The 26,183-nt window shown below is 45.1% G+C and overlaps 1 protein-coding gene across 2 annotated transcripts in view; it reads left to right on the top strand.

Annotated features, from left to right (window-relative positions):
- LOC115143027 (engulfment and cell motility protein 2-like) overlaps positions 1-26,183 on the top strand; it is a 39,943-nt gene continuing 13,760 nt past the window's right edge. Inside the window, exons 1-9 of one of the 2 annotated variants that reach the window (XM_029682995.2) lie at positions 1-84; positions 1,536-1,606; positions 17,990-18,090; positions 18,908-18,948; positions 20,367-20,439; positions 22,026-22,076; positions 24,468-24,637; positions 25,017-25,116; positions 25,878-26,023. In XM_029682995.2, coding sequence (XP_029538855.1) covers positions 18,013-18,090; positions 18,908-18,948; positions 20,367-20,439; positions 22,026-22,076; positions 24,468-24,637; positions 25,017-25,116; positions 25,878-26,023 — 659 coding nt within the window. In that variant the 5' untranslated portion in view covers positions 1-84; positions 1,536-1,606; positions 17,990-18,012. Of the gene's footprint in view, positions 85-1,535; positions 1,607-17,989; positions 18,091-18,907; positions 18,949-20,366; positions 20,440-22,025; positions 22,077-24,467; positions 24,638-25,016; positions 25,117-25,877; positions 26,030-26,183 lie in introns of both variants that reach the window. The other variant, XM_029682994.2, reaches the window with a different exon arrangement.

The following is a 26,183-nucleotide window of genomic DNA, read 5'->3' as shown; positions in this document are numbered from 1 at the left end:
ACGAGGCGTGGTGATGTATCGTCTTACCACAGATGCTGCATTGGTGGAAGTATCAAACGGCGGCGATCCGGTCCAGGCCATGGGGTAGGTAACCGCAGTTACATTGAACTATTTACTATCAGTAAATTAACCATTTTGAGTAATTATAGAAATTTGTCGTTATATTGTAGTCACTGTTGCGCGCCTGCAGACCAAAAAGCACATCGGCAGTAGCCTAGTGAAATATAGATGTTTGCGAATGAACAAATCGCTCTCCTATGGAATATCGTGTGTAGGCTTTTTTTTCTTAGTGTGGTGATTCGAGACGAATACGTTCTATAAATTCATACAGTTAGGATTTTATTCACTTGGAGGGGATTTAATTGTTGAAATATGAATGCCCAGAAGTTATGTTGAGCGCTGACTACAATTTAATTCAAGGTAGCTGTGTTTCTCAAATTAGTAAATGGATTTACATGCTTTGCCGTCTGATGTGGCTCATTTACAGCCCCACTGTCTTCCGTAAATTATCAACGCTCACTAGGCTACATGTGAGGTTATCATGGTTTATAAAATGATTATTAATATCCGTTTCACAATTTGGCCAGGTTTCTGAAAATACAGCGTTAAGAGCAGGAATGTCATTTTAAAGCTATGCATTGTGGCTGCAGCCCATTCTGTCTTAATTACACTGGCCTTACAAGGTGGTGGTGGTCAGCAGTAATTGATACATTGTTACAAATGTATCCAGCTGCCTTGTGTGACACACTGAAACCACCCTCATCTGTCTGAGGGGGACTCTCTGTCCCCATCATTCTACAGAAGGTCGATATTTGTCCTCCTGCAAGCTGGGGACGTGTCACTCAGTAACCTATCAGATCAGGTACCTACCTACCTGTCATACTATGTGAAGAGCCAGGATCATGCATGAGTCCTGAAAACAGGATTAACTCATTTTCCTGTAACATAAGATAACTGTAACATTGCCACTCAGGATTTGTAGTTGGGGCCAGTACATGGTAGGCTATGGGGTCTTTAGGATCAGTTATCTGAAGTCTCTCCTAACTTTTACAGATTAGGTACGTCAGTGGTTGCTTGAGTAGCTGAGCTCCTCAGCAGCATCACCAGCAGACAGTATTATCCTTTATTTTAGTCAGGATGCCTTTGAAAATGTGTATTTTGTCTTGCAGTTTTTACATTCCCACATCAATAAGAATTGCAAGACAGAATCCCTCTGTCTATAAAATAAGAAATTCAATACACTCAAATGATGTCAGTTAAAAGCGTTCTGCAAGATTGAAACCAATCTGAGATGCAATTAAAACAGTTTTAGAATGAATGTCTGCATGAAAGCAGGTTGTCAGTATTTGACTGGTTATTAACATCAAGAAAAGGATAAAGGGAACTTCTCAAGGAAGGTATTTTATAGGGGTGGAGAAGCATTAAAGGTGGAATGTTTGACTATATTTTACAGTTCCTCTAATGATACTTTCCCGCTGTTAGGCTTTGCACCAGTGTTTGACCCAAAGATGCCTTGACAGTTTCTGTCTTTACAGGGGAACTGATGCCATGGTCTGAAACGTGAGATTGAGAGAGCGAGTGAGGTGCCCACTCAACGCTCCAACAGGTGAGGATGGTCGCCATATCTTGTTAAGATGAGACCCAGGATGAGAGGAGAAAACATAAACAACGGCACCCACTTAACCTCTGGGATATTCGGGACGGTAGCGTCCCACCTCGACAACAGCCAGTGAAAGTGCAGGGCGCCAAATTCAAAACAACAGAAATCTCATAATTTAAAATTCCTCAAGCATACAGGTATTTTACATCATTTTAAAGATAAACTTCTTGTTAATCCAGCCACAGCGTCTGATTTCAAAGAGGCTTTATGGTGAAAGCACACCAAACGATTATGTTATGTAAGTCACAGAAAAACACAGCTATTTTTCCAGCCAAAGAGAGGAGTCACAAAAAGCAGAAATAGAGAAAATTCATCACTAACCTTTGATGATCTTCATCAGATGACACTCATATGACTTCATGTTACACAATACATGTATGTTTTGTTCGATAAAGTTCATATTTATATCCAAAAATCTGAGTTTACATTGGCGTGTTATGTTCAGTAGTTCCAAAACATCCGGTGATTTTGCAGAGAGCCACATCAATTTACAGAAATACTCATCATAAATGTTGATGAAAACACAAGTGTTATACATGGAACTTAAGATACACCTCTCCTTAATGCAACCGCTGTGTCAGATTAAAAAATATATTTTCCGAAAAAGCACACCATGCAATAATCTGAGTACAGCGCTCAGACAACAAATCAGCCAAACAGATATCCACCATGTTGTGCAGTCAACAGAAGTCAGAAATAGCTTATAAATATTCACTTACCTTTGATCTTCATCAGAATGGAATCCCAATTCCACAATAAATGTTTGATTTGTTTGATAAAGTTCATAATTTATGGCCAAATACCTCCTTTTTGTTTGCGTATTTAGGACACAATCCAAACTCACGACGCACAGCAAGTCCATGCGAAAGTTCAGACAAAGTTATATTAGTTTGTATAAACATGTCAAACGAAGTATAGAATCAATCTTCATAAATTTTCGATATTGTTCCAACCGGAGAATTCCTTTGTCTGTAGAATTGCAATGGAACGCAAGCTAACTCTCACGTGAACGCGTGTGGTAAGCTCATGGCACTCTGCCAGACTTCTGACTCAATCCCCTCTCATTCGCCCCCACCTCACAGTAGAAGTATCAAACAGGGTTCTAAAGACTGTTGACATCTAGTGGAAGCCTTAGGAAGTGCAATATGACTCCATAGACACGGTGTATTCGATAGGCAATGAGTTGAAAAACTACAAACCTCCTGGTTGGATTTTTTTTCTCAGATTTTTGCCTGCTTTAGAGTTCTGTTATACTCACAGACATCATTCAAACAGTTTTAGAAACGTCAGTGTGTTTTCTATCCAAATCTACTAATAATATGCATATATTAGCAACTGGGCCTGAGTAGCAGGCAGTTAACTCTGGGCACCGTATTCATCCAAGCTACTCAATACTGCCCCCCAGTCCCAAAGAAGTTAACAGTTAATGAGATTAGCATTGCCGACTTGAGAGATTTGCCTTTTGGCATTAGAGAAGAGCCCTGGCTGAGGTTCTTCTTCAAATGTGTGGGGGAAAGTTGTACTAGGATGGAAAATGAGTAGGGCTTTTTGTTTTGAATTCACATTGAACAAGATGGCTGTCTAGACTGCATAGTCCTCGTTATGGGCAGAGGGAGAAGCCTACTAAATTAAGAATGTCTCTCTCAGGCTTTACTGGGCATCTGTTTTCAATTCCCTCCCTTATTGCCCAGGCACATAGGTCCTGACATGTACTGACTGTCTGATTCGCCTCCTCCAACCTAGACACACACACACATACTGTTTCTCTTAATAACCTCTTAGCCTTGTCCTTCATGTACTCTGGTTTCTTATTAGTGCTTTGTGGTTTCCCCCACCATTGTGGCTGTAAGCACATGGCCCTCTGTCAACTACTGGAATTCTGAGTTAGTATTCAGACGGTATCCTTACTATGCTGGACTTAGTGTTTCATGCCATGCATATTGTTCCCCATGTAGAATATTGACTCAGCTCTTAATTATTTCCTTAATTTAAAATTAAATGATAGATATCAGTCATGTTTGCTTGCTTTGGTTCAAGAATTTCATTGATACCCTAATTTTTAAAGATTTTTGTAGAGCTAGTCAGTGAACTGAGAAAATTAACACCATTCTTGCCAGCTCTAGGTACTCTGTGTTATGTGTGTGTGTGTGTTATGTTAAATTATGTGGACCCCTTCAAATGAGGGGATTTGGCTATTTCAGCCACACCCGTTGCTGACCGGTGTATAAAATTGAGCACACAGTGATGCAATCTTCATAGACAAATATTGGCAGCAGAATGGTCTTACTGAAGAGCTCAGTCACTTTCAACGTGGAACTACCCTAGGATGCCACCTTTAAAAGTCAGTTAGTTAAATTTCTACCCTGCTGGAGCTGCCCGGTCAACTGTAAGTGCTGTTCTTGTGAAGTGGAAATGTCTAGAAGCAACGACGACACAATCGCAAAGTGGTAGGCCACACAAGCTCGCAGAAAGGGACAGAGTGCTGAAGTGCGGAGCTCGTAATAATAGTCTGTCCTCGGTTGCAACACTCACTACCGAGTTCCAAACTGCCTCTGGAAGCAACGTCAGCACAAGAACTGTTTGTCGGGAGCTTCATGAAATGGGTTTCCATGGCCGAGCAGCCGCACTCAAGCCTAAGATAACCATGCGCAATGCCAAGCGGTGGCTGGAGTGGTCTATAGCTCGCCGCCATTGGACTCTGGAGCAGTGGAAACGTGTTCTCTGGAGTGATGAATCACGATTCACTATCTGGCAGTCCAAGGAACGAATCTGGGTTTGGCGGATGCCAGGAGAATACTACATGCCTGAATGCATAGTGCTAACTGTACAGTTTGGTGGAGGAGGAATAATGGTCTGGGGCTGTTTTTCATGGTTCGGGCTAGGCCCCTTAGATCCAGTGAAGGGAAACCTCAGCGCTACAGCATACAATGGCATTCTAAACTCAGCAAAAAAAAAAAAGAAACATCTCATTTTTCAGGACCCTGTCTTTCAAAGATAATTCATAAAAATCCAAATAACTTCACAGATCTTCACTGTAAAGGGTTTTACCACTGTTACCCATGCTTGTTCAATGAACCATAAACAATTAATGAACATGGACATGTGGAACGGTCGTTAAGACACTAACAGCTTACAGACCATAGGCTATTAAGGTCACAGTTATGAAACCTTAGGAGACTAAAGAGGCCTTTCTACTGACTCTGAAAAACACCAAAAGAAAGATGCCCAGAGTCCCTGCTCATCTGCATGAACGTGCCTTAGGCATGCTGATAGGAGGTATGAGGAGAGGTGATGATATGTGGCCAGGGCAATAAATTACAATGTCCGTACTGTGAGATGCCTAAGACAGCGCTACAGGGAGACTGGGGATAGCTGATTGTCCTCGCAGTGGCAGACTGTGTAACATCACCTGCAGAAGATCGGTACATCCGAACATCACACCTGCGGGGCAGGTACAGGATGGCAACAACAACTGCCCTAGTTACACCAGGAACGCACAGTCCCTCCATCAGTGCTCAGACTGTCCGCAATAGGTTGAGAGAGGCTGGACTGAGAGTTTGTAGGCCTGTTCTAAGGTAGGTCCTCACCAGACATCACCGGCAACAACGTCGCCTACAGGCACAAACCCACCGTCGCTGGACCAGACAGAACTGGCAAAAGTGCTCTTCATTGACGAGTCGTGGTTTTGTTTCACCAGGGATGATGGTCGGATTCGCGTTTATCATCGAAGGAATGTGCGTTACACCGAGGCCAGTACTCTGGAGTGGGATCGATTTGGAGGTGGAGGGTCCTTTATGGTCTGGGGCGGTGTGTCACAGCATCATCGGACTGAGCTTGTTGTCATTGCAGGCAATCTCAATGCTGTGCGTTACAGGGAAGACATCCTCCTCCCTCATGTGGTACCCTTCCTGCAGGCTCATCCTGACATGACCCTCCAGCATGACAATGCCACCAGCCATACTGCTCATTCTGTGTGTGATTTCCTGCAAGACAGGAATGTCAGTGTTCTGCCATGGCCAGCGAAGAGCCCGGATCTGAATCCCATTGAACACGCCTGGGACCTGTTGGATCGGAGGGCTAGGGCCATTCCCCATAGAAATGTCCGGGAACTTGCAGGTGCCTTGGTGAAAGAGTGGGGTAACATCTCACAGAAAGAACTGGCAAATCTGGTGCAGTCCATAAGGAGGAGATGCACTTGTTGTTCAGTTGTTGAATCTTATGTTCATACAAATATTTACACATGTTATAAACACAGTTGACAGTGAGGGGACATTTCTTTCTTTGCTGAGTTCAGATGATTCTGTGCTTCCAACTTTGTGGCAACAGTTTGGGGAAGACCCCGTGCACAAAGCGAGGTCCATACAGAAATGGTTTGTTGAGACCGGTTTGGAAGAACTTGACTGGCATGCACAGTGCCCTGACCTCAACCCCATCGAACACCTTTGGGATGAATTGGAACGCTAAATGCGAGCCAGGCCTAATCGCCCAATATCAGTGCCTGACCTCACTCTTGTGACTGAATGGAAGCAAGTCCCCACAGCAATGTTCCAGCATTTAGTTGAAAGCCTTCCCAGAAGAGTGGAGGGTGCTGTAGCAGCAAAGGGGGGGAACTCCATATTAATGCCCATGATCCTGGAATGAGATGTTCGTGTAAGTACTTATGGCAATGTAGCGTATCAGAAGTCCATTCACAAAGTGGAGCTGACAGCTGCAGTACGATTTGTACTGGACTTGACTAGTGCTGTGGCTCAAACTGTTATCGTAGAGGTTCCTTTGTGGAGACTGCAGTGAGCGGTAGAGGTCTTCACAGGTCCAACTTCCAAAATGGTCCTGGGGTTTTCCCGCCCTGACCAGATATAAATGTTTTGAATATAGACCTGTTCCGAACGGACACGGGGACAACTAGACCCGTATAGACCGGGTTGGATCCATACCCAGTCCGATCTGAGTGAGGGAAGCAGCAGATTTTTTTTTTTTGAGCTACTGATAACCAGACCTGAAAGCGCAAGAGGGAGAGAGCGGTGCCGCTCTAGCAGGCAGGGGAGCTGTCGTTCTGTGAACGTACTGTGAGCGAGTGGCACAGGAGCAGGAAGGGAGAGACTAGAGACCGCAACCAATCAAGCGGACTCGCGCTATAGTAGACTAATAGCTGCTGTGACTCGATTATTTATCATCCAATATGATTGCTCAGTACCTGTCTTGACTGCGTCAAACTGGGAAATGCTAGTTAAGCTAGGTAACGTTTGCTAGTTAGGCTAGTTGAGGCTGCAGTGCATGTGCTTTCTCATCTTACAGTTACACAACAAAAACTTCATTCAGAATATTAAGTAGCCTGTAGCCTCTCCTTCTCATTGAACTTTTAATTCCTTCATTGTAATTCCATCTTCCATTTAATTAGATACAGTGGGGCAAAAAAGTATTTAGTCAGCCACCAACTGCAAGTTCTCCCACTTAAAAAGATGAGGCCTGTAATTTTCATCATAGGTATATGACAGACAAAATGAGAAAACAAAATCCAGAAAATCACATTGTAGGATTTTTAATGAATTTATTTACAAATTATGGTGGAAAATAAGTATCTGGTCAATAACAAAAGTTTATCTCAATACTTTGTTATATACCCTTTGTTGGCAATGACAGAGGTCAAACGTTTTCTGTAAGTTTTCACAAGGTTTTCACACACTGTTGCTGGTATTTTGGCCCATTCCTCCATGCAGATCTCCTCTAGAGCAGTGATGTTTTGGTGCTGTTGCTGGGCAACACGGACTTTCAACTCCCTCCAAAGATTTTCTATGGGGTTGAGATCTGGAGACTGACTAGGCCACTCCAGGACCTTGAAATACTTCTTACGAAGCCACTCCTTCGTTGCCTGGGTGGTGTGTTTGGGATCATTGTCATGCTGAAAGACCCAGCCACGTTTCATCTTCAATGCCCTTGCTGATGGAAGGAGGTTTTCACTCAAAATATCACGAGACATGGCCCCATTCATTCTTTCCTTTACATGGATCAGTTGTCCTGGTCCCTTTGCAGAAAAACAGCCGCAAAGCATGATGTTTCCACCCCCATGCTTCACAGTAGGTATGGTTTGGATGCAACTCAGCATTCTTTGTCCTCCAAACACGACGAGTTGAGTTTTTACCAAAAAGTTCTATTTTGGTTTCATCTGACCATATGACATTCTCCCAATCTTGTATGTCTTCCATTTCCTAATAATTGCTCCCACAGTTGATTTCTTCAAACCAAGCTGCTTACCTATTGCAGATTCAGTCTTCCCAGCCTGGTGCAGGTCTACAATTTTGTTTCTGGTGTCCTTTGACAGCTCTTTGGTCTTGGCCATAGTGGAGTTTGGAGTGTGACTGTTTGAGGTTGTGGACAGGTGTCTTTTATACTGATAACAAGTTCAAACAGGTGCCATTAATACAGGTAATGAGTGGAGGACAGAGGAGCCCCTTAAAGAAGTTACAGGTCTGTGAGAGCCAGAAATCTTGCTTGTTTGTAGGTGACCAAATACTTACTTTCCACCATAATTTGCAAAGAAATTCATTAAAAATCCTACAATGTGATTTTCTGGATTTTTTTTCTTTCTAATTTTGTCTGTCATAGTTGAAGTGTACCTATGATGCAAATTACAGGCCTCTCATCTTTTTAGGTTGGAGAACATGTACAATTGGTGGCTGACTAAATACTTTTTTGCCCCACTGTATCTCCTAACTTTTGCCACACATGGAGGCTCTGACTGTAGCCTATTGCCACTTTGACTTATGATTGGCCAACAATAAGCTACACATGTCACGCTCCCCTCTCCTGAAAAAGGCAAGAGTAGCAGCATAAATAATACAATTTCTCTTTCTACTGCAGCGGTCTCGTTCAAATCTGTACGGCCGTTCTGGACAAGTCGGTTAAAATGAAACATACCCGAGACCTGTGAAAATCAGATCAGACCCGTGACATTATTTATAATTCTGGATCCGGTCCTGCATTGCGTCTTGAGTATTCGGGTACAGGTGGATGGATCTGTGAGGACCTCTAGTCAGTGACTTTCGGACTGGGAATGGACGATTGTGTCCGAAATGGCACCCTGTTCCCGATGTAGTGCACTACTTTGGACCAGAGCTCTAATAGGCCCTAGTTATTCCCATTTGGGACTGGGAATGGACTTCTCTTATTTATACCCCCAGACAATGGCAGCATTGTGGCCCAGATGATGTGTCATGGCAGGAGTTCCTGTCTGGCAAGGTTAAGTTAGCCATTACATGTGCCTTGTCTTCCGGCGTCTATTTTCATGTTGTTGTTGTTGATGTTTGGCCACAATGCACTGACGGTGGGGCAGTGTGTCAAGAAAAACATGTTGTCTGTGAAATGAAAAAAAATAGAAATTACTTTTAGAATTAAACCCTCACAAAGAATCCCCAATGCTTTTGATGTGTTCTTATAAACCGTTTGTGTAATTGTATGCAGCAGTGAAACATGGTTCATTAGCATATGCTTTTGTGTGTAACAGTGTGGTTAACTTTACAGGTCTGTTTTTCTTGTTCTTTCATTTGTGGATGTGGTGGGTTATAGTGAAGTCAGAGTATCTGAATGTGCTCTGATGAGCTGTCCTGCACTTGCCAGTCTTGGACTAAATTCTTTTAAGTATTTTTCTGCAGCTTTTTCACAGCCTGTTTAGGCAGCCTGTTGCACAATGCCCCATTCATCATTCCAAGCCAAGTCTCATCACTGATTGTTTGACTTGTTGTTCTCATTTAGCTAAATTCTCCTATCCCCTATCCTTCCTACCAGGCAAGTCTCCTCATGTATGGATATTATTGCCTGATTTGAGAGAAGAGGAAATACTTTATCAAAAGGCAGTATTGAATTGGATCCAGCTTGTTATTAGAGGTGTTACGAATGGAATTACATTTTCCTCAAGAAAGTAAACAAGTGTTGTCACAGACCATTTAAGAGTTGATCATTAGGTTACTACTGCAGATTATGAATTTAACTTTGTCTTTGCAGTACAGGATATATTCAGTAGAATCAATTGATCATCACCTGAAATGCTTGAATTTATTAGTTCATGGTCCCTGAAATTGTTTGCTGTGAAAATATCCGTATTGAAACTCGGGTGTCCTCAGAGAACCAAGGCACGCAAACAGACACTTTTAAACCATGTCCACACACCATCTGATCTCCAGCCAGAGTCAGGGCCGGATTACTGAACAGGCACGCAAAGAAAACAATTCTGAAGTTTTGGGGGGCCGAGATAGCATATGATAGCGAAATGTGTACAATTGCAGGAAATTTACTTTATAACTGCAATGTATTTCATGCCAAATGTGAACAAGAGACAGGAGAGGGAAATCCCCCCCCCCCCCTCCTCCAAAAAGCCCCCTACCCTTCTTCTCCCCCTACCGCCCAATACTCAACAAAAAATGTTGGTTACAGCTATTTGGCATCTGCCCAGTGCAGTGACAAGCACTGCTTGATTATGTGTTGTGTGGTTCCCCAAGTAAAATGCCCGCTCTTGGCACTGATTTCTACTGCTTTGACGCGCACTCTCATCTGTCGTCACACGACGCCAGCCGAGTGCGGAGCAAAGAATCCCTGTGGATTTAGAATAGGGAGGCTAGCAGGGGTATACCTGATGCTGGTGCTGTTGTATCTGCAGTAGATCGGGAGCTGTGCTAAACCAACCCCAGCCCACGTACAGGTTCTAGGGCTCCTGAGTGGGAGGACTGAGCCTGCCAGAGATGTGGATGAAACTTGCTGTTTCTCACTACCCCAGATTGTGTGTGTGTGTGTGACTGCATTAACATTTTCTGTATAGAAATGCGCAGAAAGATTCTCAGTCCGTAGGCATCTGAATACAATGTCGATGAATGAGAATGTTTTGATTTTTCTGGCAGTAACACCAGAGAATACCACCCTATAGTGGAGTTTCCCATATATTCATTTAGCTGCAGCTTTTAAAGGAATAGTGCAATGTTTTGGCAATTTAAGCTCTGTTTAAAAAAAAAATGGTTACCATTGTTATGTCTTTGCATGCAGTTTGAAGGAAGTTGCTAACTAGCATTAGCACAATAACTGGATCTCTATGTGAACAGCTAGCATGCTGGATGTCTACAGATGTGGTCAGCAACAGGCGAGGGGGGGATTTTTTGGTAAAAATATTAAAATCACCAGAAATTCAGCTAAAACTTTGTTTAATTTAGTTAATCTGTTCACCTACTATTCCAACGAATAAAAGAGCCATGTGATTGTGTCTCAATGCAATCGAGGTGTAAAATGATTACTTTCAAATACAATCTTTTTTTGAGTTTGGTGGTGGTCAATTTGCAGTGTACAAATTATTATAACTGTTACGGACCCCCGACCTTCCCTCCATCAAAAATTGTCCTGTGGCTGAATCAGTTGCCTACCGCTGGACTACAGGAACAGCTAGCATGCTAGCTTTTCCCATAAACTTCCAGTCATTGCGCTAACACTAGTTAGCAATGGCTCGCGAAACTACCTTCAACTTCCTTCAAATTGCACGCAGACAAAAATGGTATCCATGAGTTAGTGACTCTTTGTTTGTAGAAAAAATGCTTAATTTCCCAAATCTTGTACTATCCTTTGAAGATTACATTTACATTTAAGTCATTTAGCAGACGCTCTTATCCAGAGCGACTTACAAATTGGTGCATTCACCTTATGACATCCAGTGGAACAGTAGTGCATCTAAATCTTTTAAGGGGGGTGAGAGGGATTACTTTATCCTATCCTAGGTATTCCTTAAAGAGGTGGGGTTTCAGGTGTCTCCGGAAGGTGGTGATTGACTCCGCTGTCCTGGCGTCGTGAGGGAGTTTGTTCCACCATTGGGGGGCCAGAGCAGCGAACAGTTTTGACTGGGCTGAGCGGGAACTGTACTTCCTCAGTGGTAGGGAGGCGAGCAGGCCAGAGGTGGATGAACGCAGTGCCCTTGTTTGGGTGTAGGGCCTGATCAGAGCCTGGAGGTACTGAGGTGCCGTTCCCCTCACAGCTCCGTAGGCAAGCACCATGGTCTTGTAGCGGATGCGAGCTTCAACTGGAAGCCAGTGGAGAGAGCGGAGGAGCGGGGTGACGTGAGAGAACTTGGGAAGGTTGAACACCAGACGGGCTGCGGCGTTCTGGATGAGTTGTAGGGGTTTAATGGCACAGGCAGGGAGCCCAGCCAACAGCGAGTTGCAGTAATCCAGACGGGAGATGACAAGTGCCTGGATTAGGACCTGCGCCGCTTCCTGTGTGAGGCAGGGTCGTACTCTCCGGATGTTGTAGAGCATGAACCTACAGGAACGGGCCACTGCCTTGATGTTAGTTGAGAACGACAGGGTGTTGTCCAGGATCACGCCAAGGTTCTTAGCGCTCTGGGAGGAGGACACGATGGAGTTGTCAACCGTGATGGCGAGATCATGGAACGGGCAGTCCTTCCCGGGAGGAAGAGCAGCTCCGTCTTGCCGAGGTTCAGCTTGAGGTGGTGATCCGTCATCCACACTGATATGTCTGCCAGACATGCAGAGATGCGATTCGCCACCTGGTCATCAGAAGGGGAAAGGAGAAGATTAATTGTGTGTCGTCTGCATAGCAATGATAGGAGAGACCATGTGAGGTTATGACAGAGCCAAGTGACTTGGTGTATAGCGAGAATAGGAGAGGGCCTAGAACAGAGCCCTGGGGACACCAGTGGTGAGAGCACGTGGTGTGGAGACGGATTCTCGCCACGCCACCTGGTAGGAGCGACCTGTCAGGTAGGACGCAATCAAGCGTGGGCCGCGCCGGAGATGCCCAACTCGGAGAGGGTGGAGAGGAGGATCTGATGGTTCACAGTATCGAAGGCAGCCGATAGGTCTAGAAGGATGAGAGCAGAGGAGAGAGAGTTAGCTTTAGCAGTGCGGAGCGCCTCCGTGATACAGAGAAGAGCAGTCTCAGTTGAATGACTAGTCTTGAAACCTGACTGATTTGGATCAAGAAGGTCATTCTGAGAGAGATAGCGGGAGAGCTGGCCAAGGACGGCACGTTCAAGAGTTTTGGAGAGAAAAGAAAGAAGGGATACTGGTCTGTAGTTGTTGACATCGGAGGGATCGAGTGTAGGTTTTTTCAGAAGGGGTGCAACTCTCGCTCTCTTGAAGACGGAAGGGACGTAGCCAGCGGTCAGGGATGAGTTGATGAGCGAGGTGAGGTAAGGGAGAAGGTCTCCGGAAATGGTCTGGAGAAGAGAGGAGGGGATAGGGTCAAGCGGGCAGGTTGTTGGGCGGCCGGCCGTCACAAGACGCGAGATTTCATCTGGAGAGAGAGGGGAGAAAGAGGTCAGAGCACAGGGTAGGGCAGTGTGAGCAGAACCAGCGGTGTCGTTTGACTTAGCAAACGAGGATCGGATGTCGTCGACCTTCTTTTCAAAATGGTTGACGAAGTCATCTGCAGAGAGGGGGAGGGGGAGGAGGATTCAGGAGGGAGGAGAAGGTTGCAAAGAGCTTCCTAGGGTTAGAGGCAGATGCTTGGAATTTAGAGTGGGAGAAAGTGGCTTTAGCAGCAGAGAGAGAAGAGGAAAATGTAGAGAGGAGGGAGTGAAAGGGTGTCAGGTCCGCAGGGAGGCGAGTTTTCCTCCATTTCCGCTCGGCTGCCCGGAGCCCTGTTCTGTGAGCTCGCAATGAGTCGTCGAGCCACGGAGCGGGAGGTGAGGACCGAGCCGGCCTGGAGGATAGGGGACATAGAGAGTCAAAGGATGCAGAAAGGGAGGAGAGGAGGGTTGAGGAGGCAGAATCAGGAGATAGGTTGGAGAAGGTTTGAGCAGAGGGAAGAGATGATAGGATGGAAGAGGAGAGAGTAGCGGGGGAGAGAGAGCGAAGGTTGGGACGGCGCGATACCATCCGAGTAGGTGCAGTGTGGGAAGTGTTGGATGAGAGCGAGAGGAAAAGGATACAAGGTAGTGGTCGGAGACTTGGAGGGGAGTTGCAATGAGGTTAGTGGAAGAACAGCATCTAGTAAAGATGAGGTCGAGCGTATTTCCTGCCTTGTGAGTAGGGGGAAGGTGAGAGGGTGAGGTCAAAAGAGGAGAGGAGTGGAAAGAAGGAGGCAGAGAGGAATGAGTCAAAGGTAGACGTGGGGAGGTTAAAGTCGCCCAGAACTGTGAGAGGTGAGCCGTCCTCAGGAAAGGAGCTTATCAAGGCATCAAGCTCATTGATGAACTCTCCGAGGGAACCTGGAGGGCGATAAATGATAAGGATGTTAAGCTTGAAAGGGCTGGTAACTGTGACAGCATGGAATTCAAAGGAGGCGATAGACAGATGGGTAAGGGGAGAAAGAGAGAATGACCACTTGGGAGAGATGAGGATCCCGGTGCCACCACCCCGCTGACCAGAAGCTCTCGGGGTGTGCGAGAACACGTGGGCAGACGAAGAGAGAGCAGTAGGAGTAGCAGTGTTGTCTGTGGTGTGATCCATGTTTCCGTCAGTGCCAAGAAGTCGAGGGACTGGAGGGAGGCATAGGCTGAGATGAACTCTGCGTTGTTGGCCGCAGATCGGCAGTTCCAGAGGCTACCGGAGACCTGGAACTCCACGTGGGTCGTGCGCGCTGGGACCACCAGATTAGGGTGGCCGCGGCCACGCGGTGTGGAGCGTTTGTATGGTCTGTGCAGAGAGGAGAGAACAGGGATAGACAGACACATAGTTGACAGGCTACACAAGAGGCTACGCTAATGCAAAGGAGATTGGAATGACAAGTGGACTACACGTCTCGAGTGTTCAGAGAGTTAAGCTTACGTAGCAAGAATCTTATTGACTAAAATGATTAAAATGATACAATACTGCTGAAGTAGGCTAGCTGGCAGAGGCTGCGTTGTTGACTATGTAGGCTAGCTGGCAGTGGCTGCGTTGTTGACACTACACTAATCAAGTCGTTCCGTTGAGTGTAATAGTTTCTACTGTGCTGCTATTCGGGGCTAGCTGGCTAGCTAGCAGTGTTGATTACGTTACGTTGCGTTAAAAGAACGACAATAGCTGGCTAGCTAACCTAGGAAATCGCTCTAGACTACACAATTATCTTTGATACAAAGACGGCTATGTAGCTAGCTATGTAGCTAGCTACGATCAAACAAATCAAGCCGTTGTACTGTAATGAAATGAAATGAAAAATGTGATACTACCTGTGGAGCGAAGCGAAATGCGACCGGATTGTTGAGTGCGGAAGTTCTGTTCGGTAGACGTTGGCTAGCTGTTGGCTAGCTAGCAGTGTCTCCTACGTTAAGGACGACAAATAGCTGGCTAGCTAACCTCGGTAAATTAAGATAATCACTCTAAAACTACACACTCTAAACTACACAATTATCTTGGATACGAAGACAGCAAAGACAACTAGCTAACACTACACTAATCAAGTCGTTCAGTTGAGTGTAATAGTTGTGCTGCTAATCGGTAGACGGTGGACTAGCTAACGGTGGACGTTAGCTAGCTGGCTAGCTGCAGGGCAGTGTAGACTGCGTTAGGACGACGAAGTACGATAATTACGCAATTATCTATGATACAAAGACGGCTATGTAGCTAGCTAAGAGGAAATTGCTAAGATTAGACAAATCAAACCGTTGTACTATAATGAAATGTAATGAAATGTAATACTACCTGCGGACCGAGTGCAGATGCGACCGCTCGCTCCAACCCGGAAGTTAAAGATCAGTGACAAGTCACAATGTATATTTGTAGCAAACCGAGCGACCAGTGTGGTGAATGAGAGCCACAAGCAAACAGCCATTGCTTTCTCATCTCCCTATAGTGTAGTGGTGCTCATCTGTTATACACTGCTCAAAAAAATAAAGGGAACACTAAAATAACACATCCTAGATCTGAATGAATGAAATATTCTTATTAAATACTTTTTTCTTTACATAGTTGAATGTGCTGACAACAAAATCACACAAATGATCAATAGAAATCAAATGTATCAACCCATGGAGTTTTGGATTTGGAGTCGCACTCAAAATTAAAGTGGAAAACCACACTACAGGCTGATCCAACTTTGATGTAATGTCCTTAAAACAAGTCAAAATGAGGCCCAGTAGTGTGTGTGGCCTCCACGTGCCTGTATGACCTCCCTACAACGCCTGAGCATGCTCCTGATGAGGTGGCGGATGGTCTCCTGAGGGATCTCCTCCCAGACCTGGACTAAAGCATCCGCCAACTCCTGGACAGTCTGTGGGACATGATGTCCCAGATGTGCTCAATTGGATTCAGGTCTGGGGAACGGGCGGGCCAGTCCATAGCATCAATGCCTTCCTCTTGCAGGAACTGCTGACACACTCCAGCCAAATGAGGTCTAGCATTGTCTTGCATTAGGAGGAACCCAGGGCCAACCGCACCAGCTTATGGTCTCACAAGGGGTCTGAGGATCTCATCTCGGTACCTAATGGCAGTCAGGCTAGGCTACCTCTGGCGAGCACATGGAGGCCTGTGCGGCCCCCCCAAAGAAATGCCACCCCACACCATGACTGACCCACCGCCAAACCGGTCATGCTGGAGGATGTTGCAGGTAGCAGAACGTTCTCCACGGCGTCTCCAGACTCTGTCACGTCTGTCACATGTGCTCAGTGTGAACCTGCTTTCATCTGTGAAGAGCACAGGGCGCCAGTGGCGAATTTGCCAATCTTTGTGTTCTCTGGCAAATGCCAAACGTCCTGCACGGTGTTGGGCTGTAAGCACAACCCCCACCTGTGGACGTCGGGCCCTCATACCACCCTCATGGAGTCTGTTTCTGACCGTTTGAGCAGACACATGCACATTTGTGGCCTGTTGGAGGTCATTGTGCAGGGCTCTGGCAGTACTCTTCCTGCTCCTCCTTGCACAAAGGCAGAGGTAGCGGTCCTGCTGCTGGGTTGTTGCCCTCCTACGGCCTCCTCCACGTCTCCTGATGTACTGGCCTGTCTCCTGGTAGCGCCTCCATGCTCTGGACACTACGCTTGTACAGACACAGCAAACCTTCTTGCCACATCTCGTATTGATGTGCCATCCTGGATGAGCTGCACTACCTGAGCCACTTGTGTGGGTTGTAGACTCCGTCTCATGCTACCACTAGAGTGAAAGCACCGCCAGCATTCAAAAGTGACCAAAACATCAGCCAGGAAGCATATGAACTGAGAAGGGTCTGTGGTCACCACCTGCAGAACCACTCCTTTATTGGGGGTGTCTTGCTAATTGCCTATAATTTCCACCTGTTGTCTATTCCATTTGCACAAGAGCATGTGAAATTTATTGTCAATCAGTGTTGCTTCCTAAGTGGACAGTTTGATTTCACAGAAGTGTGATTGACTTGGAGTTACATTATGTTGTTTAAGTGTTCCCTTTATTCTTTTGAGCAGTGTATTTCAGATGGTGTCAACATAGTTGCATTTTGGAGTAGAATGTATTTTTCAAAAGTCACCAGAAGTGACCTTCTCAGTCGTTCTACAAAAAACAATCTCCCAGGATGCATGTGCCCTGACCCCCGCAGGAAAGAGCACAAACCTCACCCCCCTCCCCTGCTGTCTTTGCCACCACTGCTGAAAAAAATCCTAGAGAAAACTGCATCGAAAGACAGACAAAACAATGTGTGTTTTAACAAGACACGGGATGTTTTTCTTTGTCAAATCTGGTTGGTTTTAGTGCGTGTATTTCTGGCAGCGACAGAGCTGGAGTCTAGTTCAGGCTACAAGATGCATAATATCAGCCTGTTTTCTACTCGGTGGTGCAGGGCTTTGATGTTGAAAACCCCTGGGCACTGATATTTAGAAGACTTTTTCTCCCCATCGTTGGGCTTGTCCATCAGGCTGTTGAAATTCCCCTTTTGAAGTGGATGTAGGTAATAGCTAAACAAAGTGTGGTGCTACCTACCACGGGTAATACATCTGAGGATTTAATGGCATTGATAGCTGATACCTTAAGCCACTGCAACTGTAAAAGCTGTCCTGGGCCCATCTTTTTACATTAACATGTCCTCTTAAAAACAACATTTTGTCATGTGGGGAAAGCTTTACCAAAGATGGGCTATGACAAACTGGACTGTAATGAGACAATTGAGTGATGTTGTTGCTAAAATGTACATTTAAGAGGAGTGTACTTGTCTGACCTTGTGCCAATGATAAGGAACAGGCTTTCTAGAATACTTTGACAGGCGTCATGGTGTTTTTAAGCCACAATTGGCTTTAACTATGAAATGTAAAAATTCCTGTCAAACCTTCATACCAACATAATGTGATCATGGTGACATATGCAATAATGTAACATGGTGGCAGACATGGGATCCCTATATCTAACAGTGTAACAGTAATAAAGGGCTCTCATCTTCTCTGTGATGTCTGTCCTCCAGGGGCGTGTGAGAGGACAGCAGCCATGCCACCCCACTCTGACATCGTCAAGGTGGCCATCGAGTGGCCCGGCGCCAACGCCCAGCTCATCGAGATTGACCAGGTCAGTGCCCGTCTAACCCCCCCCCTAAAGGACAAGACATACCAACATGAATGTTGGTCATGCGCAGTAGAATACCTGCTTGGTATCGGCGAACAGTGTCGATTCAACGTGTAGAATCGCCTGGAAATTAACAGAAAAATGAGAGCCGATGTCCTGTGGTCAGAGGCGATAGGACGGCCACTGTGCTCGGCTGCTGATTGTGTTGGTTGGTCTTGTCCTTAACAGCATCAATCCTCCACTCTGTCTACTCAACCAAACGTTTTATAGAAGTCTATTTTCCCGGTGCCTGGAGACTTTAAACTCCAGAGACTCCATGTTAAATAATTGTAGGGAAAAGACATCTACAGTATGTTTCTGCTCTGACCAGCATAAACTACTGAGATTTTGTTGGTAAGTCTAGCACATCTTTCGACTCTCAGCATAAACTGTAATGTATGTCGCCGGCAATGACATGAAACCAAATCCATCAACGTTTGTTTTCCACTGAATGCCAAGCTAGGCAAGTAATGAGAACCATTGTTGAAGTTACTTTAGGGCAGCGTTTCCCAAACTCGGTCCTGGGGACCAACAAGGGGTGCACGTTTTGGTTTTTGCCCTCACACTACACAGCTGATTCAAATAGTCAAAGCTTGATGAGTTCATTATTTGAATCAGCTGTGTAGTGCTAAGACAACCAAAACGTGCAACCCTTGGGGTCCACAGGATTGCCTTTGTAAAGCTCTGCTATAGGGACTTTTTATGACCAATCGGCAACTTTCCTGTGATTCCAGTGGCTTTGCAGAGTTTGACTGTTTTTTTGTCTGTTGTGTGTTTGCAGAAGAAGCCTCTGTCCTCTATCATACGGGAGGTGTGTGATGGGTAAGCACCAGGTCCACACCCAGCTGTTTCTGCTCACGCTGGAGATAATGGCCGCACTATGTTTACGACTGATTTATATATGTGTGTGTGATATGAGCACACACGTGAACGCACACACAGACACACACACCCTGCGTTCACTTATGTAAGATTAGTGCTAGCTAGACAGACTTAGTTAGGGCCAAATGTATAGCAGGTCCATATTGAGAACACACAAAGGAACATTAGTAAGAGCCATTACACATGGACTGGATCACATATGAGTTTCATTACAATGACAGAATTCTTATTATAAAATGACTTCTTTAAGGGTCTATATATATTATAATATATTACCCTGTGTAGAAATGGAACAGTTTGTGCCTGTTGGAGTACTGCAGAACGTTCTGCTCAAAATACAAAAAATGTCATTTGAATGCTTTCTACATTCTTGCTCCATCATACCCATTGATTCACTATGCTATATTATCACACAAGTTTAGAATGCTATTGCATTCAAAGATGTTGGATATCATTCTTCACTTTTGAGGTGCAGATATTTCTACAATAACATACGAGGCATTTCAGTGTTATCTCCAGATACACATAAATGCTGTGGTACTCCACCTTCTGCTTGGCTCCCGAGTGGCGCTGCGGTCTAAGGCACTGCAAGAGGAGTCACTGCAGTCCCTGGTTCGAACCCAGGCTGCATCACATCTGGCCGTGATTGGGAGTGTCCCATTGGGTGGTGCACAATTAGCCCTGCGTCGTTTGGGTTTGCCCTGGGTAGTCCGTCATTGTAAATAAGAATTTGTTCTTAACTGACTTGCCTAGTTTTTATTGTGCTTACTCACATAACACTGCCAATAAACACACACCTCTAGCCAATACACTAAAGGAGGTCTAATGGCTCATAGATGGGGGCCAGACTTGAACTTTTAATGTGTTTATATACTTATGTAACCATTTAGACCCCCCCCCCCCCAGTGCCTCCTCCCATTGCCTTTCCGTTTCCTCTCTCTTGTCTCCTGGTCCACATTGTCTGTCTATGATTACTGAGTCTTTTCCTAACTCGCTACTTCTCCTTATCCCTCTCTCTCCAGTGCTTCCTCCTACTCTCTTGCTCTCCCTCTCGCATCTGAATGTATTTTTTTCGCCCACTGAATATCACCCTGTACAATCTTCTCCATCTGCTCCTCTTGCAAATAGAAATGCTTGAGGCTCCGATAATGACTTTTATTAACCTTATGCACATGTTATGTATTTTCTGTAGGGTGGAAAAACAAATGCACAGCATTACAGTAGGTCTTATTGAGATATGTGTGGGTTTAGCTTCTGCCTGCCTCATGTTTAGGGAGGTCAGTGCACTCTGGTATTGAGTGGAAAATTGGTGAATTCATTCACCTACTTTTCAATTGATTTTGTGCGTGTGTCCACAGCTGGTCTCTGTCTGGCTCTGAGCAGTTTGCCCTGCGTTACGCTGACGGTCCTCAGCTCTACATCACTGAACAGGTGAGCCTCAACACCTTGGCAGAATTCATTACTATAATACACTATGTGGTTCCTTAGTTAATGTTACTGTTAGTACACTACATGACCAAAAGTATGTGGACACCTGTTCGTCGAACATCTCATTACAAAATCATGGGCATTAATATGGAGTTGGTCCCCTCCTTTGCTGCTATAGCAGCCTCCACTCTTCTGGAAATGCTTTCCATCAGATATTGGAACATTGCTGCAGGGACTTGCTTCCATTCAGCCACGAACATTAGCGATTAGGGCTGGCTCGCAGTCGGCATTCAAATTCGTCCCAAAAGTGTTTGATGGGGTTGAGGTCAGGGCTTTGTTCAGGCCAGTCAAGTTCTTCCACACTGATCTCGACAAACCATTTCTGTATGGACCTCTCTTTGTGCACAGGGGCCATTGTCATGTGAAAACATGAAAGGGCCTTCCACAAACTGTTTGCACAGAATTGTCTAGAATGTCATTGTAACCTGTGGCGCTAAGATTTCACTTCACTGGAACTAAGGGGGCTAGCCCGAAACATGAAAAACATCCTACTCCACCAAACTATACAGTTGGCACTATGCATTGGGGCAGGTAGCATTCTGGCATCCGCCAAACCCAGAATGAAACTTGGTGATCTTAGGCCTGTGTGCGGGTGCTCGGCCATGGAAACCCATTTCATGAAGCTCCCATCAAAGTTATTGTGCTGACTTTGCTTCCAGAGGCATTTTGGAAATCGGTCATGTGTGTTGCATCCGAGGACAGAAGATTTTACGTACTTCAGCACTCGGCGGTCATTTTCTGTGAGCTTGTGTGGCCTACCACTTCGCGTCTGAGCCGTTAGACGTTTCCACTTCACAATAACAGTTGACCAGGGCAGAAATGGACTTGTTGAAAAGGTGGCATCCTATGACAGTGCCACGTTGAAAGTCACTGATGTAACGCTCAATGAGTGAATAGGTGTGGAGTCAGGCGCAGAGAGCAAAGGATGCGGAAAAAACGCGCTTTAATGTCCAGAAATAATCACAGGAACAAAAATAGTATACCAAACCAGGTATAACTATAGAACAAAAGTACCCTATCGTGAAAATACAAGGACAGCGAGAAACCCAAAAGAAAACACTAACCACTCTAACACATACAGATAAACAAGCCCGCACAAACAGAAGCGGGATGAACGAACTTAAATAACCCCACCCTAACAACCAAACAAGGAACAGGTGAAACCAATTACACAAAACCAAACGAACACAGACCAAAAGATCGGTGGCAGCTAGTAGACCGGCGACGACGACCGCCGAGCGCCACCCGAACAAGAAGGGGAGTCACCTTCGGTAATATTCGTGACAACTGAGCTCTTCAATAAGGCCATTCTACAGGCAATGTTTGTCTATGGAGATTGCATGGCGGTGTGCTCGATTTTAAACACCTGTCAGCATGAGTGTGGCTGAAAATAGCCGAATCCACTCATTTTAAGAGGTGCCCACATACTTTTGTGTATATATAGTGTCATATCACCAATATAAAGTTGTTGTTGTTGCTACAGCATCATGCTGTGGTATAGTAGCAATGTTCACCATCTTTCTTTCCAGAGCCGTAGTGAAATGAAGAATGGGACCATCCTTCGATTAGCCATATCTCCCGTGAGACACTTTCTCTTCTTGTACATGCAGTTATTTTCATTTTTTTCAAGTAAATTACCAGTATTTCTTAGGTATATTTTATTAACTCTATATAGTGACTGCAATGCTCATAGTTTCACCAATGATAAACAGGGAGAGGCTATACAGACATGCCTGGTGCCCAAAATTGATAACCTATGTCGCGCAGTGAGAGTTGAGTGTGGACTAATGGATTCGGTTCAGTCAGTCATCCTGATGAGCCCTCCTCAGCTAGCTAGTTTATGCTTGTGGCTAGAAACTTCAGTGAGAATGTGAAACTTGTTTGCCGAAGTTGGGACTTGGGAGTGTTCAGAATTATTCCGTTTTTATTGGACTACAAAATCAACAAATGTGCTTTAGCTGCCTGTCACCCTTGGCTGATATTAGCTACACTATAGCTACTTCCCTAAAAATGAGTTACTGCAGGACAGCCAGAAAGTACCGACCCTACCTTTACGCTTGTTTACACTGAGCTGCACTGGGGTCGGAATGCAATCATGGTTACATTAAGACACAGAGGAGCCGGCATGAGATATGGGTCGAAAAATGTACCTCAATTCAGGGATGGGATATCAAATAAAAAATGTATTTGCCACTGTACTCCACACTGCCGCATAGAGAAGATTGAAATACTGCTGCTTTTTCCGGAAAACTTCCCTTTTTGTCCTCATGCTAGCTAGCAGTAGCCACCGCTGCCAATTTTGGAATGGCAGTGTCAGCCAATCAGCTCCTTTTGTTGTTTCTGACGTATCATTCCATAATGGCTACTGGTAGCTAGCATGAGGATGCAAAGGGCAGTTTTCGGGAAAAACTTGCAGTATTTCAATCTTAGCAATGGAGCAGTGTAGGTAATTGTACAATTTTGGAGTACCGTGGTATATCCCATCCCAGCATTAAGGTACGTTTTCAGACCCATATTGCGCGTCGGCTCCACGGTGTCTTAATGTAACCATGAATGCGTTCTGACACCAGTGCAGCTCAGTTTAAACGAGCGTAAGGGTAGGGTCGGTATCTTCTGGTAGGCTTGGGTGGTATATCATATACCTGGTTATTTGGAAAAAACCATGGGATGGTTTTTCAATAACTTCAAAATGATTTATTACGAGATTTTTGAATAAATCTGAATATTTGTAGCTACTTTTTAACGTAATACCTGCAGTCAACTTGTGCAATACTTTAGGAGAGAAAGCAGGTTGTGTTCTTCATTTCACCTGTCACATTATTTTACATTATGAAGATTACCGTAGTTTCTCAGAACAGTTGAGCCAGTCTGTTTGTAAATAGCACAACGGGAGACGGCGGGAGCTGGTGAGTCTATAGTGTTCTATATCGGCGAGGCTCTGTTGTGCGGTGTACATGGGGTGATGAAGTTACACTTGTATTCAATTCACTACTAAATGTTTGCCATCAGATATCTTATAATGGCTTTCTGCCAGAAGTCAAAGAGCTCTGGATGAGTTATCTGTACAGCTTACATTTTTCCTTATGCTTCCTACTAGTGTTTTTTAAAAATCCGTTCTTCTCCTCTGTGCTCCGTGTACACATTCTGCTCTTCCTTATGACATTCGGTAGCTACTAGCTATGCTTGTATAATTTATGAGCTGTTTTTTCCTGTCTTTGGGATTAGTTTATGTTCGTTTTCGCTCATTAGCATTTAGCTAACAGCGTCTTTGTGATTTCGCTATTAGTTTGTGCTCATTTTGTTAGCATTCTGGTAAGAGGCCCAATGGTCATCCTGATAGTTACAGCAAGTTATTTCTCGTGTAGGCTGCTATCCTACTCAAAAATATAATAGAGTATTGAACAAATTTGGCTAATGCCAGCGACGTTATACAGCTGCCCGGTGGGAAGCAACAGTGGGAAGCAGTGAAGCGCCTCGGTACAACATACAACACCGTTGCATTGGTCATTCACACAGGCTTGCGTTAGCTAATTGGCATGTCACGGTGACATCCAGATTCCAGATGGTGACCAATACTAAGTTATTTATCCCTCGCCCATCAAAAATAAACACAACTTTCTTTTACAAGTTTTAACTAGCGCAGTGCTGTTGTTGCCAGATGGCCAGCATAAACTAGCTAGCTAGAAAGGGCTTATCAGAACGACTGACTGAACTGAATCCATTAGTTTCCACTCTGCTCTCAGCTGAGTGACATGTCATCAAGTTGGGCACCCGACGTATCCGTATAGCTTCTCCCTAATAAACAGATCAAAAACATGGCAGCTGCTTTAGACTAACCCTATTCCTACTTATACGTTTCGGTCGCTGCCTATATGTATCAAGCTAATGTAGTCGTTGAGGTAAACCAGTTTAAAAAAAAACTGTCAATAATGGCCAACATTGCCTTGCCTGACCCCCCCCACCCACAATAGGCCCGTGCAGCACGGCAGCTCCTGGACAGGATCCAGTCTCATGGCATAGATGCCCGCTTGGAGGCCCTGAAGGAGCTGGCCAAGCTGTCAGCTGACCCCACCTTTGCCACAGAGTTCATCAACATGGAGGGCATCGCGACCCTGGCGCGCCTGGTGGAGAGCGGCACCCAGTGAGTCTCATGCAGTGTATGGTGAATTGCCACTAGACGCTGATCCTGGGTCAGTTTTGCATTTTCCCCACTAATGATTAAGGTAAGAATTGGGCGAGGGGAAGCTGATCCTAGATCTCTACCTACGGGGAAACTTCACTCCGGAGCGAGTCTCATTATGGTCTCGTACAGACAGACAAACCATGTTGTAGGGTACATACCACACCACAGCCCTTGGGCTACTTCTACTGGCTACTAGAAGCCTTTCTGGATATGGTTGCCATAGGCTAACACTGATTTCCCTATACTGATACCTTGCTGTTTGTGGCTGCAGTTGTCTTGCTTCTTTTCCCCATCAGTTGGTGAGTGTTGTCCTCTGACTCTGGTCTCCTCTCATCAGCTTTGGAGAGATGCTGGCCTTCACTCTCACTGCCTTCCTGGAGCTGATGGACCATGGAATAGTGTCCTGGGACCTCATCTCTCTGTCTTTCATCAAACAGGTCAGAATCCATACCTGCCTCAACTAAATAGTTCAGGCTGCATATATCGGAAATGCTATTCCCTATACAGTGCACAACTTTTGACCAGGGTGCATAGAGCTCTGGTTAAAAGTGCACTTCATAGGGAATACGGTGCCATTTCGTACGCAGACACTCTCAATGTAACACTTGTCATATAAGGAAGCCACTGTCAGATTCCTACACCATCCACAATGGAATTAAGACTCAATGTATTTCTGACTTATTTTGATGGAACTTGGCCATATACAGTATGTGAACTATCTTTCTCAGTTTGAACACTGGTAAATGAGTTTGGGTGGGTTCAGTAGTTTGAGGCATATCTCGAAGTCCTCCCCCATGTTTTTTTTTTTTTCACTTTTCTTTAATTACTTGACCTTCAACACCTCACTGGTTGCCAGAACTGAGTGGGTTGCGGTTACCTAGCAACCCCCCATGTTATTTGGAGCTCTTTCAGTTGAATTGTCTGTGAAGTTTTCACCCTGATGAAGTCCTCTGAAGTGCTGCACAGCAACAAGCACTGTAGAATTTAGATACATCGTTTTCTATAGGCTGTGCATTTATGCACAAGTATGGATATTATTCATTTTTTTTGTCCACTGTATGTCATTTGATAGACCTACTTTTCAAGTCCTAGTCTTGAGTTTTCAAATCTACTTCCATAAACCAAGTTGTAATCAAGAAGACCCTAGATTTATGTGTCCATTTTAATGGAGTATTTCCCTCCTATCCTGTCTGGTCAGATTGCGGGCTATGTGAACCAGCCGATGGTGGATGTGTCAATCCTGCAGCGCTCTCTGGCCATCCTGGAGAGCATGGTCCTCAACAGCCACAACCTCTACCACCGGGTGGCGCAGGATATCACTGTTGGACAGCTCATCGGACACCTGCAAGTGTGAGCACACACTCACGCACTGGGGCCTCCCACATACAGCTATGTGGGGGATGTAGTCGAAGTTAGTGTGTAGAAATGTAGTGGCGTAACTTACTAATGTCGGTGGAATCAAACGTAAATGACGAGCCTTGCCTTGCTACGCAACCTTATGACT

Source organism: Oncorhynchus nerka, linkage group LG15 (genome assembly GCF_034236695.1).
Source record: "Oncorhynchus nerka isolate Pitt River linkage group LG15, Oner_Uvic_2.0, whole genome shotgun sequence".
Lineage (NCBI taxonomy): Eukaryota > Metazoa > Chordata > Actinopteri > Salmoniformes > Salmonidae > Oncorhynchus > Oncorhynchus nerka.
The sequence above is the reverse complement of the archived record's forward strand: the minus strand, read 5'-3'. Positions and strand labels throughout refer to the sequence as shown.